A 14,890-nucleotide genomic window follows, 5' to 3' on the forward strand; every position below is an offset into this window, starting at 1 on the left:
ATACCTGCATCCACTCAGTGTGTGTGTGCTGTGGAGTATGGGTGCCATGGTCCTTGAGGATCCCCTGTCCCCTCATGGGCTTTGTTGCTTCCAGGGCATCTTCTGGTAAGGGTGTCTCACCTCTCCCTGTCACCCAAGGGTCTAAGAATATGCTTTTTGCCCTCTTCGTGGCTCCTAAATGCAAACCAGCCTCTTCCTCTGACGCACAACGGAAGAATTAGTGGTCTGTTCCTACTCAGGGAGAGAGATGAGCTGCTTTGAACTCCAGGTGCCGGTTGAGTGGCGCGTGCTGCTGTTCACCTAGCCCTGCTAAAGGAAACCCTGGGAGGCCCTCGCTTTGGATTGAGCTCCTGCACTAGTTTTGGCCCCAGCAGCTCAGACCAAACCAGAAAGGAATCACTCATGCTAAAGGCCACAGAGTCAAACTGAAACTTGCAGGCAGATAAAATTTTCTTAAATAAAGGAGAGTCCAGGCTACTGGAGTCAGCATTATAAGGAAGTCCCCCCCGCCCCATTTCAACCCTGACAATAAGCAGTAACGCTAAGTATCCTGATGTTGACCAGTCAGAGGGTGTGTGTGTGTGTGTGTGATGGTGCTGTTTTCATGTCCTTGCCTTATAAAACCCACTGTCTTTTTGCCCAGTAAGCACTCTTATTGTATTTGGCAGAATGGAAGCTGCCTCTTTATGAAAGGGAAATAAAATTCATCTGTAACTGAATTTGTGTAATTTTGACAGTTGTCACTTGTCAGGTCAGTTTGCCAGATGGTCTCCTGGGTGAGACTCAAACAGAGAGGAGGGGAAGTGGGAGAAGAAAACTTGGCATCATGGGTACCTGCCCTGTGCTGACTGACACAGTGGCAGTCTTTAGTCACCTTCGTGAATGACTTGAAGGCACTTTCACCAATGCTGCTGTTGCAGGTTCACACCTGATAAATGAAGGCTTGAAGAGACTGCCTGACAGGCACAAGGCAGTGGCAGAGCCACTGGGAAGAGCTGGGCCTGGGAAGAGTGTAGTGCGTGCGCGCACGCACACACACACACACACACACACACACACACACACACAAAACCTTGGAACCAGCGAGCTTTGGACAGGTCTGAGCAGTGTGAGGCCACCTCAGATCCTTGGGTCGGCACTGCCTGTCCTGCTCTCCCCCTTCCTTCTTTTACCTCTTCCCACAATGTGCCTGGCCTGTACTGGACCTTTTGTATTTGCCAAGTGGACAAATGAAAGAAAGGCTTCCAGGCACACACAGAAGAAAGCAGTGATTGCTAACCAGTGCAGTGCGTGGCGCCTGAGGCCTGTCCTCCCTGTTGCCATGTGCTTTCAGATTGGGTTGCTAGGCGAGGAGAAGAGCGCACCTGGTTCCAGAAGGCAGCACTTAGCGCAGTCTCTCCATGAGATTTTTTTTAGAGAAACATTTTATAAAATGGACTCCTAGGGCATCTGTGACTAGTTGAGCTGATTGTCAGCAGGAAGGGGTCTATAGGTCTGAGCTTCTTTTTTCTACTCTATTTTTATTGCCGAGTTTAAATTACAGATGTCTTTAATGGCAAAATGATCAGAATTACCAATGACAAGGGTCCAGGGAAAAAATATGCACATGATGAAGACCGGGTTTATCAGCAGCATGCCTGGAAAAAGTCACATTCGTGGAGATAAAGTGTACCCGACTCAGGGACATGCAGCTGAGCCTGCTCTGAGGTAACCTTGGTAGAACAGGTCCAGAACAAGGAAGGTGGTGCTTCCTGCTGAGTGTTGAGTTCACCCCAGGAACCACTACATCTTTGAGGCCCAGGAACTGCTGCATTCAGAGGTGATAAATGTGGCCAGGAGCCACAGAGGCAGTGCATTTCACCGGAGAACCAGGTTTGGGAGAGCTTAGCCTAGAGAAGGAAGAAGACTGAGAGACTCAGGTGCAGGGAGACCCACACAGTTGTTGAACCCAACTCACCGTAACCCTTTTGGGGGGCCGTGCTGGGGTGGAAGCCACGCCCTCACGCATCCTAGGAAGTGCTTTACTACTGGGCAGCATCCCCAGCCCTTTGCCCTTGATTCAGAGGGAAAAGAACTTTTGGCCAAACTGGAATGAGACCTGCGAGAGGCTGTGGGCTCTTCATGGAAGGCAGGCATTTCCTGGTGCCTTGCTGGTCTTGGGAGTCAAGGCAGGATAGTCAGTCACTGGTTTGGTACTCTGCACACTGTCTGGTCACATACACCAGGAGTGGACAGAGCTTTGGAAATAGAAGGAGTGTGTTGAACAATGCCAGGTCAGTGCAGTGTGGGAGACAGAAGAATGGAATGAAAGGGTTTAAGTAGATGAAAGTTTTAAAGAGGAAGTTGGACCTTGAAGGAGTGAGGAGGAAGCGTTGAATGCATGATTGGCATTTGCTTTTTTTTTTTTTTTTTTATCTTGTTAGGGTCTCGCTATGCAGTTCAGGCTGACCTTGAGCTCACTTTGTAGCCCAGGCTGGTCTCAAACTCACAACAATCCTCCTGCCTCAGCCTCCCAAGTTCTGGGATTACAAGCATGTGCCACCACACCAGGCTAGGTATTTGCTTTTTTTCCAGCTCAGAGAAGCCTGGACCCAATTTACAGTGGAAGGTATGTTGAGCTTTGTGGGAAGTTAAAGCCCTTGCTAAGAAAAAGGCTGCAGTCTGGCACACAGCCGGGCAGGCACAGCAAGGACACATGCCGAAAGGAGAGTGGATAGATGGGACCAGCCCCCGGATTCCTCTGTGGGTAGAACAAAAGGAAGTAAAAAATGGCTGGTGAATTAATTGCCTGACATGGAGGATCAGGGAGAGGCTCAGGCCCTGTTTTTGGGGCAGTGGGGACAGGTGGGACCGGGAGTTAGAGTCAGTATGGATGGCTGCAGTTGTGCCTGGCTGCTTTGGAAACACTGCTGACATATACAGAGGCGTGTCCAGAAACACAAGAGACAGGTCGGGCTAGTGGGTATTCTATGGAGATCAGCTAGAGCTATGGATCGTAGTGAGTGGGCTCAGTGTGGAGGGTTGAGAGGTAAGGGATAAACTCTGGAGAGGCAAGTTTCAGAGGTTAACGGAGGCAAAGAAGGCATCGGAGGACAGCAGAGAAAAGCTGTCAGAGGCTGCGAAAGAAAACAGAAGAGTCCCCGTGTCTCTTGGGAGTGTGGGAGCAACAGAGGCTTGCAAGAACTGGAACTAAGCTGGCCAGAAGCCCACTGGACCTCAGTTCTTCAGCCCCTGTGATCACTTTTCGGTAGGAATTGCAGGGAACAAGAGGGGAGACAGACACAGTCCGAAGGACCTGCTTGCAAAGCAGCTGCTGAAAGAAGGGATCGAAAAAGGCACGGTTCCTGTGTTAGCCCCTCACGGACAGCAGCCAGAGCACAGTGGAACGTCGCAGCCGTGCCAGGCCCCGTGTGGGCAGCTCCTCCCGGGGAGTTGTCTTGGATGAGGACAGGCCGAGATATCCCCCGCTGGGACTTCAGCAGGGTCCAGAGGTGCCTTAGTTTTGAACTTTCAAATTAACACTTGTAGTAATTGGTATTGATGCATTTTTCAATTAAGACGGAAAGGAATGGATTCAGAATTTAGTTAGTGGGGCTCCAAATTAAACTCTGGAACATGATCCTTCTGAAAAATCATTTTAGCTTATCAGTAGTTGGCAAACATTTATACAACAATGGTTGTTCTGGCTGTGCCTTTGGCTGCATGCTAAACTGAACAGCAAGCTGTGTCCACTGATTGAATGAAAAAAAAAAGAATGATTTTGTTTTACAGGGAACTTTTTACAATATGCCGGAGGGACTAATGGAGTCTCTTTAATCTTGAACAATGCTTGCTTCTTGCAGAGGCAAATTATGCAAATCAGTACTTAGTGTTTCCTAATCAATCAGGCCTTTGTTGGAAGTGTTGTGAGTGCCAGCCAAACAGAATTCCTGTCATCTTGGGAAAGGAAGGGGCTTGCAAGTCTAACCACTGCTGGGATCTGCAGAAGACACTTGTAACCGCTGCTCTGAACTCACCCTAAGTTAAAATGCAAGCTTTCTTTGAGAAGAACCCCACTGTGTTGTACAGGGCTTTTGTTTTAGGGCTTATCTTTCATTGGGAAGTTTACAATGCAACCACGAAGGAGCAGTGAGGCAGGCTGCTGCATGGGTGACACACACAAGCGGGGCCTATGGCCGCCAAGATGCAGAAGGCAGCCATGCGCCCGCTCCCTTTGTGTCCACTCGGCCCAGTGAGCGCAGTGTTTAAGCCTTGCTGGACTTGTCCAAAGTGTGTGTGTGTGTGTGTGTGTGTGTGTGTGTGTGTAAAACCATGTCATTTCAACTTCAGCCTGTGTAGAACAGTTGACTTTGCTTAATCCTTTGATTCCAGATCAAAAAGAAAGCACTAGAGAAATGTTAAAAGCCCTTGGGGAAAAAAACGGTAGTGTTTGTGAGTGAGCTCCTATTACAGCTTCTGCATTAGCACTTGTGTTGCCATCTAGTGGGTAGCAAGAAGTGTGCAGCTGACACTCCGTGCTGGCGGGTTATCTGTCATACCTTTGTGAACTCTCCAGGGGCATAGAAAATAAAATCCATTGGGAGCGTTAAATAATTATTGAGGATATGGGTATGGTGGCGCATTCCTCTAACTCCAGCTACTCAGGTGGCTGAAGCAGGAGAATTGTGACTTTGAGACCAACCTGGAGAACTTAGCGAAACCCCCATCTCAGTAAACAAGCAAACACATGATGGAGGAACCACTGTGAGTGAGGTCTGTGTGAGCTGCTATGTCAGATAGACATGAAGACAAAGCACAAGATGGAAACACCTGGAAGGAGATATGTTTGTAGGAGGGCCTTCGGCCTGCCCTGGAAATGGCAGAGAAGACTTTTTGAAGCATGACCCTAAGCAGAGCCTCATGAACAGGAGAAGGTCAGAGTGGAGGATTCCTAGACGGAGTCTTTGAGTCTGGAAAAGCAGCAAGAATTAACCTGGGGGTAATAAGGAAACCAGTGTACAGTTCTAGAGAAGACGTGCTTTTGTCTTTGTTTGTTTTTAAACATTCCTGATTAGAGATTAGACATACTGATAGTTGCATTTTTTAATGCAGAAAAGTATTAAGAAGGCAAATGTTCCCCTCAAGACAGCCATCCCTGCTTGGATGAGCGGTCCCTGAAGTTCCTGTCTGTGCATTCAGCTGTAAGTAGGCATTGCATGTTTTACTCACACGGACCACACCACGCATGCACTGGGCAGCCCAGTTCTGCCTGGGCAGTCCGTGCTCAGCAGTGTGTTGCGTCCCTGGCAACAGATTGGGTTCATCATAGCGCCACATGTGGGGTGTTTTGTTTGTTCTCTCCTGGTAAAACATGAGGCACAAGGACAGGTAACATGAGAGTCTTTCTTTTCCCTCTCAGTGCGTCGCATCCAGGCACCACAACAACTACTGTTTCAGAATCAGTTTGCTCTTCTGGTAAATGGGTTGTGTGGAGGAGTTCAATGTTTTGATGATTTGTGGAATTAGCCTTCTGAAAATAAAGTCAGTGAAAAGTGAACTTGATTTATCTTCGGAGAAAGAAGGAGATGAATGAGATGAATACTTGTAGTTTTAAGGTGGTGTTGAAATGGCTTGTCTGGTTAAGAATCAGCTTAACAAAGAAGACAGATCCCATAAAGAAGACAGATCCCAGCTGATCCTGTAGTGTGGCTGGCCACTCTGTGCTGGTCCTTTCCCTTAGGCACTGCGTTCTCAGTGTCCCTTCTACACTTTTGATAAAAGCGGCCCTCAGAGACGTTGTCACGCTCAGATGGGACAGCAAGACCAGCTGTGTGAGTAGACACATGAACATCTGCTTTGGGAGCCAGACGATCTCCATTTAGTTAGAACCAGTTACATGTGCTGTGTTACCTCAGTGTCTTCTCATCTGGGATAATCGGGACCGACCCAGTGTGGTTATAGAAGAAGCAAAGACATCGTGCATGCTTAGCATGTGGGTTGATGCCTGCTGCATTAACTTGATTGATGCCCGCTACTAGTTTTTAAAGTAACTGTACCCCTGTTCCTTTGTGGTAAAGCCCAGGGAGATTAAGCATCTTGCTGAACACTTCAGCTGGCACAGGCTAAGAGTTTAGGGAGCTAGTAAGCATACCCCTTTATTACCATCCTCACGCTGGAGCTACCCGAAAGAAAGAGGAGTGAGAAGCAGCAGCCAAGTAGAGGCTGGCTGTAGCTTTATGGCCAGAGATGAGTGGAGTTGGGCCAGAAAATACTCTCTGTTGGCGGGCTCATCTGAAAAGAGGGGAGGAAAGGACAGCATCTCATTCCCTCCTCTGGACCCTAGATTGGTAAGCCACTCCCTCTCCTGAGAGGTAAGCAGGCTTGGGAGAGAGGTCAGGAGCGCTGGTCTGGCTGTTTCCTCTGCACCGCACCTTTCTTCTCACAGTGAGTGGCAGAGAGGGGATTACGACCACTCATCTATCTTTTGTCTGTCCTGCTTTTCCCAGCCACATGCAGGCCTTTGCCTGGAGCTTCTCCTCTGCCGTGGACCTAATCCGGAGCTCAAGGGTGACTTGATGATGGGCGCCCAGGGTAAACTAACCAGTCATGCTTGTCCTGCCGGCTCTTTGACCTTCCTTGTTGCAAAACACAGGCAGCCACCAATTTCAGAGGAGGCAGCTCTGGTCAGGGAAGACATGCCTTTCTGCAGATCTGTCAGTGTAGGGTCTTCTTTGTTGGGAGAGGGCTTTGTTGGGGGCTGTTTGTTGGGGGCTGTTTTTGTTTTGTTTTTGTGATACTGAGGATCAAAAAATCAACAACAAAACCGAAGCTGACAGAATTCTAAGAGCTCTGCAAGCATTAGCTAATCTGCTGGCTCTCATGTGCGAGGCACTTAGATGGCCTCGGTTCAGTCCAGACATCGAGCCATTTGTCCCCGCACAAATGCCTTCTCCTGTCAGACTCCATTTTCTCAGCTGTACAATGGCTATGTGGCATTTCTGCCTCCCCTGCAGTGGCTTTGCGCAGCAGAGTAGCTAATGCTTGCAGAGCTCTTAGAATTCAGTCTGCTTCAGTTTTGTTGTTGATTTTTTAAAAGTGGTATAAATCCTGTTAAATAAAATGTAAGCAAAAATTATAAGAAATAGAAATAAAGTAGAAATTATTGGGATGTAGTTGTTGGTTTAAGTATGGGCAATTCCTAATTTGGTAGCAGAAAAATCTATACCTCAACATGATTAAAAATGTTAAAAGAAGAAATATATATATGAAAGTAGAAGTAGAGAGCGTATCTCCTATAAGAAACCTGTGAGTACACACACACTCATTTTGAGCAATTAGCAGCTCAAGACTGATCCTGTATCTTTTCCTGCTTCTCCCATCTTACTCTGAAGTGAATCTTGGCTATTAAATCATTTCATTGTGAATTGTCCAGTATTTATCCCTAAAAGAAAAGGAATTTAAAACCAAAAAGATAAATTAAACAAAATCGTGATCTATAATACCATTATCACACCTGAGTAAAAATTCCTTGTAATTTCTTCATATCATGCAGAATTGAGTGGGAGATTCTTTTTGGTTTTTCTCCCATACCGGGAACCGAACTCACAACCTTGCACTTGCCAGGAAGGCGCTTTGCCGCTGAGCTAAACCCCCAGTCCCGAGTGGGAGATTCTTTAACCAGTGTAGTAACAGTAATACATGGCAGTCACTAAGATGACTTTAGCATCAAATCAAACCAGAGAGCACCAGCATGCTCACAGTTCGGCACTGAGGGCACTCGTGCCAGCTCTCCTGCTTTCTTTCCCCTAAGAAAAATGCCTGTTGTTAGAATTAAGTGGAGCAGCCTACTCACAGTGACTGGCACAGGGAAATACAGTAAGAATATTGCATCCCATTTGTTTCCCTTTCAGCCATCGTGGAAGTTTTGGAGACCCAGGGTTCTCTATTCTCTGTCCATGCCCATCCTCCTGAGTGGAGACGTAGTGGATATAAGGTGCCAGGCCCTTGGTCGGGTGGAAGGTGGTCCACTTTTGGGACATAGTTGTCCCCAGGGGCAGTCAGGCTACAACTGGACAGACATCATGGCATCACTGCAACTTCCAAACACACCTGGCCCACTCCCCTGGGGGAACTGCTTTGCACAAATAGCTTGATTGTCCCTCTGCATTTGTTTATCTGCTCCATTACCTAGGTGCAGTCTGTGCGGTACCTTTCTACCTTTTTGATCCAGCCCGCACTTTAGGGTTTATGTCTTGAAACCTTTGCTGTTGGATTTACCTTCATTTCCCCTTCCAACAGTTGGGCACTGCTGAGGACACAAAATAATGAGTAGGGCAGAGGTCTTGACCTTAGGGACTTAAGTCTGGTGGGGGCCACACAGAAAGACCTCGAACGTAATCCTGGAAGTGCAAACGGGTGTGTGTCACAGACGTAGGAGGTGTTCTGAAGACTTCATGGAGAAGGTGACACCTAAGAGAACCAGGAAGAATGAGCAGAGGTTTCTGGGAGGAGTGAGGCTGACTTCCAGGTGGAGGAAGAGGGGGTGCAAAGGCACGCAGCTGCCCCTCAGCTGTCTCCCCCGCTGCAGTGCTGCACAAAGTGGCCTCCACCCCCAAAGCACTCCCTGGCCTCAACAGTTGCGTATTGTCTCTGACCCCATCCCACAGAGACTTCAGGAGATCCCTCCCTCTCAGAACCCTTCTCCCCGCCCCCTTCCCCGCGCCATTCAGTGACGCTGCAGCTAGGAAATTGACACGAATTTTAAAGAGCAGAAGTACTTTACTTTTACATCGATTTCCTTGTCAAACTTTACACCAGAGCAGTTTCCTATTGAAAGAGGTATTCTCTTTAGTTCTATGTGTATTTCCTTGTCACACAAGTGACTCGGAATTAGCACCTGTGTGGAGACATTAACAACCCAAAGCACACAACCACTCAGCTTCTCAAAACATTGGAAAATGCAAGGAGCATATCAGGGTTCTGTGAAATAAGCAGTCTTTCATAGTTTATTTTCAAAAATTGGACTAAGCCTAATAATAAACAGACCAGCGCTTGGCTAAGAATGTTTCTAAAGGTGATGGCAGTCATGTGGTTAAACTGACAAATCATTTTTCAAAGATGTACAAATTTACTTATGTACCCTGTCATATGATGCTCTTTAATGTGCCTATTGAGACAACCTGTTGAAAGTTTTTTTTTTTTTTCCTGTTGAAAGTTTTTGTTTTTGATTTGCTATGATTTTGATGTGTACTTTTAAGGAATATAATAGAAATTTCAGAGCTCTCAAATGTCTAAAAAAACCTCTTGATTTCCTTTATTTCTTTTTATTCCTGAAATTAGAGTGTTTTTTATACAGTGTACTCACGTTAAGTATTCAGTTATAATACTGATGTTATTATTAAGTCAGTAATTACTTAACACCTCTTACCAAGAGAGCATATGAAGTTAGGACCATGTGGCCTGTAGCTGAAATGTCTTGTGGTTTTTCATGAGATGCCCTGGGACCTTCTTGCTCGGAGCACTTATCCTTTTAATGAACCTAACACAGTGAATGGGGGCAGAGGGGACATGATAGATGCCTTTAGATCTTTTAAAACTTTTATGGAAAGCTTTATGACTTCTGAAAACTGTTCTGAAGATTAAGGCACTAGATAAATGTACTCATTTCTTATTGCCACTTTAACAAATTACCATAAATTTGTGGCCTAAGATAGCACATACTTATTATCTTACAGTTCTGTAAGTCAGATGTTCAGAATGGGACTCCTGAGTAAGATCAGGCTGTGGGCAGGACTCTGTTCTCCATGGAGGCCTGGGGAGAATATGTGTCCTCGCCCTTCCCAGCATCTCCCAACACCCCTGTTCCTGGGCTCCCTTCCTGCATCTTCAGAGCAGCAGCAGTGAGATTCGTCCTCCTTGTACCACTTACTCTGTCTCTTGTCTGCCTTCTCCTTCTACATTTAAGGACCCTTGTGTTCCACTGGGCCTCCCCGGCTAACCCAGGATAATCTTCTATTTGAGGATTAACTGACAAGCAGCCTTAATTTATCTACGACATTAATTCCCCCTTTGCCATGCAGCATAGTGTTACGATTTGTGTCTAGATGTCCCCCCTAACAAGCCTCATGTGTTCATAGGACTTTTCAGAGGTGCAATCTGGAGTGTGTGATTGATTTGTAGTGCAGTGCTGGAATTAAGGGTGCTGGGACTAAGTGGGTGATTGCTGGATCTGTCTACTGATTGGTTGGCACCACCCTAGTCCTGGTAGAGTGGAGACGATATAAGAGATGGGAAGAGGCTTGTCTCCTCCCCCTTGTTGCCTTTGCTTGCTTCTGCTGCTGTGAACTGTTGCCCCTCTGCCATGTGCCACCCTGCCTTAAAGCCAGCTGACTGTGGACTGAAACCTGTACAAACTGTGAGCTAAATAAACCTTTCCTCCTTTAACTTTGGGTGTCAGGTATTTTGTCTCAGCAGCGAGATAAGTAGTTAAGACACATAGTCACAGATTCCAGGACAGCTTTCAAAGAAGAGGAGGCTGGAAGAGCATTCTTCTGCCTTCCATGGTAGGCATCATCCTTCTGTGATGATTCAGTTTCCACTGTTTATCCAACAGTTAGAAAAACTTTGAAGGCTCTGCTTGGGTAGTAACTGTGGCCAGCAAGTGCTGGGAAAAGACAGAGGGCCATCCAGCTGTGAGGAGCTTGCGGACTGTGACAGGAAGTCAGCCCATGAGTCATTGCTGTGGTCAGCATGAAGGCCTGCATGCTGACATGTGCACGGGCAGCACTTTGGGAGGACATGGGGACTGGCTGTGGCCGAACAAAGCAGCTCTCCTGACTGATTTGCCAAAGAGCCATCAGTGTGTGATTTTGGGGGCTCAGTCAACAGGAAAGAGTCCCAAATCCCAAAGAGAAACCAGAGTTCACCACTGCCCGGTGTACCCCACCCACCAGCTCGTTTGCTTTGCTCCTTTCATTGTTTACCTGGCCCCTGAACGGGGAGAGGGTAAGGAGTCTGAACACTGGTGGGCAGGGGTTAGGGGGAGGGGATGGAGACCGTTGAAGGTTTGAAATGGGGCTCATCCGATCGCTCTTGTATGGGAGACAGTAACCTCTTGCTTGCACATCTCTTAACATTTTTTAACAGACTTAAAAGTGAGATTTCATGATGCAGCTTAAGTGGAAAAGAGGAGCAGAACGTGAGGAGGACAGCTGTGGTGTACCAGAAAATGCACCGAGTTTGGGCTTGGCCCCAAGCTTGATGCCAGGCCCTGGCACACGGAACACGTGGCCCTAGGCAAGTCAGTCTGTGTGTGAGGTCCGCTCTCCTGAGCCTGTTAGCGAGCATAGTGACCATCCCGGCCCATGCGGGCGGTTGGAGGTGGGAGGGCAGCAGTGTGAAAGTGCCGGGCAGCGCGGGGGCTGGGGAGACTCTGGCACTGTTCATCTGTCCAGCACATGAGTGTTGTAGCCTCACCTTCATTTTTCCTGATTCCTGTCTGTAAGAGTCTCGGGGTACCTTTTGGAACCACATTTATAATAATAGTCTAGACTGTGGTGGAATGCCTTCTTTTGTGAAAAATATGATCTTGTGTTTAGACATATCTTCATCCCACAGATGTTTATTGATCACATTTTATGCCTCCTGGGCACAACTGCGGGGAATGCTGTGCACCCCTGCCTGTGACATCCCAGACATGGCTGACAAAGAAGCGTGTCACTTCACTTTTATACAAAAGTGAAGTCAGTACATGGTCAGGTGTAATTGAGTGCCAAGTGGGTGGCGTGCAAAGCCCTTTTAAGTTCAGAGCGGGGTGAAAATTAGGCTGAGTTGGCCTTGAAAGAAAAGCTTTCTGGAAGAGATGAAAGTTCAGCAGATCTTTCAAGGCTGGCCCTGTGTGTTTGGCAGGAGTACAAAGCGGGAGAACGGGAGGAGAGTGTGTGGTGGTCAGACGAAGACACAGACCACGGCCAGTTAATCGTTCTCCCCTTCTGGAAACGTTTATGTGCCTAGCAACTGTGAGCTGGGGTTCCTCCCTACTCCTATTTATTTTGTTTAGTATGATTCCCTAGCTCCACACACAGTACCTGGCACATGGTAGGCACTTTAGGGTGGTTTGTATTAGACTAGAAATCAACCAGCACAGCAGAGAGCCTTGTACCTGTGCCTTGGTATTCCCTTTACTCATCCATGGAAGCAGACAAAGGGATGACAGAGACTTGCTATGCAGAGACAAATCATCTACCCAAGCCCTTCTCCACCCGGCTGCTCTTTGGGGCCTTATTTATACACCTATAGCTCCAGGCTTCGCATCCATGCCTAGAATACTTGGGAAGGAACACTTGTGAAAGTGTGGGTGTAAGACACACAGGAAGGGAGTTGTCTTTGTTGACCTCCTGCTATGCAGTTGCCAGATGTGTCCTCTCGTCTCCATGTTCCTGCGAGCTCATCTGTCCCTGATGTCGCAGATCACAACAGTGAGGAGAGAAGCTGCTGACAGAGACCAAGTCACAAGTCGATGACTACACAAGAGTCTAAAAATTTATTACATGATTGTAATCTGCTGTTTGCTTTTTTACTTTTAGATTTCTCACATTGGCAAACTGAAAGATTTTCTTCTGGAACACAGGAAAGATTATATTAATGCTTATAGGTAAGTGCATAATGTTTTGGCCATGACTTTGGGTACTGTTTTCTATACCTCTATTGCTATCGTTTTAGAGCTTTCTGTCCCCATGTTTTACTTAACAACTGAGAGCTGTACTGGGGAAGATCAGTCTGGCAGTGGGAGAGTATCTGCCTGTAAGGGAAGGTCCTAGAGCTAGGGCCCTGCCGTGCTGTGGCCCCGGGCGTGATACTGCCATAGCAGCCTCTTCTGGTCTGGTATATCTCCGCAGGTGCAAATGACACTCCTTGCACACTCACAACGCAGTGCCTGAGTTGCGGACACGTGTGTTTCTATCTCCTGAACCGATGAGGAGCAAGGTTTTCAAGCTCTGTTCTGCTGCTTCTGCCTATCTTGCTGTCCCGACCAGGGACCATGGCGTTACTGCCTGGTGGTGTCCTCTTGAGCATACTTCTTTCCCTCACCTTCCTGTCCCTCCCTTCCTGCCAGTGCCCAGCCACAGTCCTGCAGCCATCTTCTTCTTGTGTCCCTCTCACAGGCTTCTGACCTGTGCTACAGACAGGAGGATGGTCACTTTGGCTTTGCCTTCGTATCTCAGGGCACTTTGGTGACTCCTAGTACCTAGGTCCGGTTTGTACCACTGTGTAGCCATAGTCTTTTTGAAACATCCATTGAATTCTGTCCCACCTGAGCAGACCCACTACGAATACCTGGCTGGGTTAGCATCAGCACCAGCCCCATACCACGGCTTTGCTCTGGTGGCCTGACTTCATGTCAAACCCTGCCTGCCTTGCATCCTGCCGTGGTGTTCCTGTGCTGCTGCCTTCCGGGTGCACACTGTCTCCCTCCCCTCGCGTCTCCTTCAGGCTCCAGCACGGTCTTCTGAGAAGCCTTCTCCCACCACCCTTCATGAGCGGAGCTCTTCTGTTAGCTTCTGTTTCTGTATTCTATTTTTTCATAACACAAATCACAATTTATAATTATTCAATGATAGTAATACTTTATAGACTCATTAGTTAGAGTTTAGAGTTTATCATCTGGCTTTGTTGGCTCTTACAGTTGATAAGTGTTTGCCAAATGATTGAATGAGCGACTCTGCTGTCCCAAAGTCCGCCGTTAGCCCGGTGGTTCTCACCTGGGGTGGTTCTGGGACAGGCCTGCCAATATCTAGAGACATCTTTGTCGAAACTTGCTAGAGAAGTGCTCCTGAGGCCTGGTGGGCAGGGACTGGTGTGCTGTGGTCTTACAGTGCAAGGGACAGCTCTCCACAGAGGGGCAGCATCTGCCACAAAGGTCAGCAGCACTGATGTGGAGACCTTGCTCCAGCCTCGACCTTCACTCTGCAGATTCACTCGCTCGTTCACCAAATGTTTGTTGAATGCCCGCTGGGTGCCTGGGACTGTTCTAGACCATTAGGGCTCATCAGAAACTAAAGAAAAATCCTGCTGCATTTGTGGAGCTTGTATTCTAAGGCTGGGCAAAAACAAGCACTAAGTTTATAGTAAGTCAGGTGACAAGTCCTATGGAACAGAAAGCAGAGCAATCCCTGGGATTGGGAATGCTGGGAAGACTTGCGGCTTCATGGAGTGGTTGGATAGGCCCTGGAGATGGCATCCGGCCTCCTCTGGAAATGGGGGGCCCCTGCAGGGTCACTGTCAGGCTGCCTTAGCACAGATACCCGTCTCTGTAGGGAGACAGTTCCATCTGTTCTTGAGGGCTGCTGTCCTGTCTGAGCTCCTTCTCTGTCTGTAACGTTGCTGCGTTCGTGACTCCCATCTGTTCCTGATGAGCGGGCTTTTTTCTCCTCCCTTCAGTACACGCACTTTCCCTTGCTTCCTGCTTACATCACACCCGTCGTCACTTTCTGTGGCACCCCATGCCCAACACAGGGAGCACGTCTGCACCCGGTCACAGCCTTTGCAAAGGGCCAGAGTGGAAGCACTTTAGGCTCTGTGGCCCTCATTTGCTTTCTGTCACATATGCTTCACTTTTGGTTTGTTTATTGTTTTCTTTTACAGTCTTTGAAAAATGTTAAATCTGTCCTTAGCTCTCAGACTGTACTACCACACCTGTGAGCTGGTTGTGGCCTGCAGGCTGTGGTTTGCTGACTCTGGCTCGTGACCCTTCGCTTCCCTGCCGTGGACTCACCCCTGAGGCTAAAGGTGGACCTCAGTTTCCACCCAGAGCTCATCTCTGGCTTTCTTTTTTTTTTTTTTTTTTTTTTTGGTTTTTCGGTTTTTCTCCGGTACCGGGAACCGAACTCACGACCTTGCGCTTGCCAGGCAG

General features: G+C 47.8%; 1 protein-coding gene across 1 annotated transcript in view; it reads left to right on the forward strand.

Moving 5' to 3' along the window:
- Positions 1 to 14,890, forward strand: part of Stx18 (syntaxin 18) — a 104,513-nt gene that overhangs the window by 52,121 nt on the left and 37,502 nt on the right. The window contains exon 2 of the mRNA XM_005408831.2: positions 12,564 to 12,631. Within this exon, the coding sequence (XP_005408888.1) occupies positions 12,564 to 12,631 (68 nt within the window). The remainder of the gene's footprint in view (positions 1 to 12,563; positions 12,632 to 14,890) is intronic.

This window comes from Chinchilla lanigera, unplaced genomic scaffold, assembly GCF_000276665.1.
Source record: "Chinchilla lanigera isolate Chin_1 unplaced genomic scaffold, ChiLan1.0 scaffold00113, whole genome shotgun sequence".
NCBI lineage: Eukaryota > Metazoa > Chordata > Mammalia > Rodentia > Chinchillidae > Chinchilla > Chinchilla lanigera.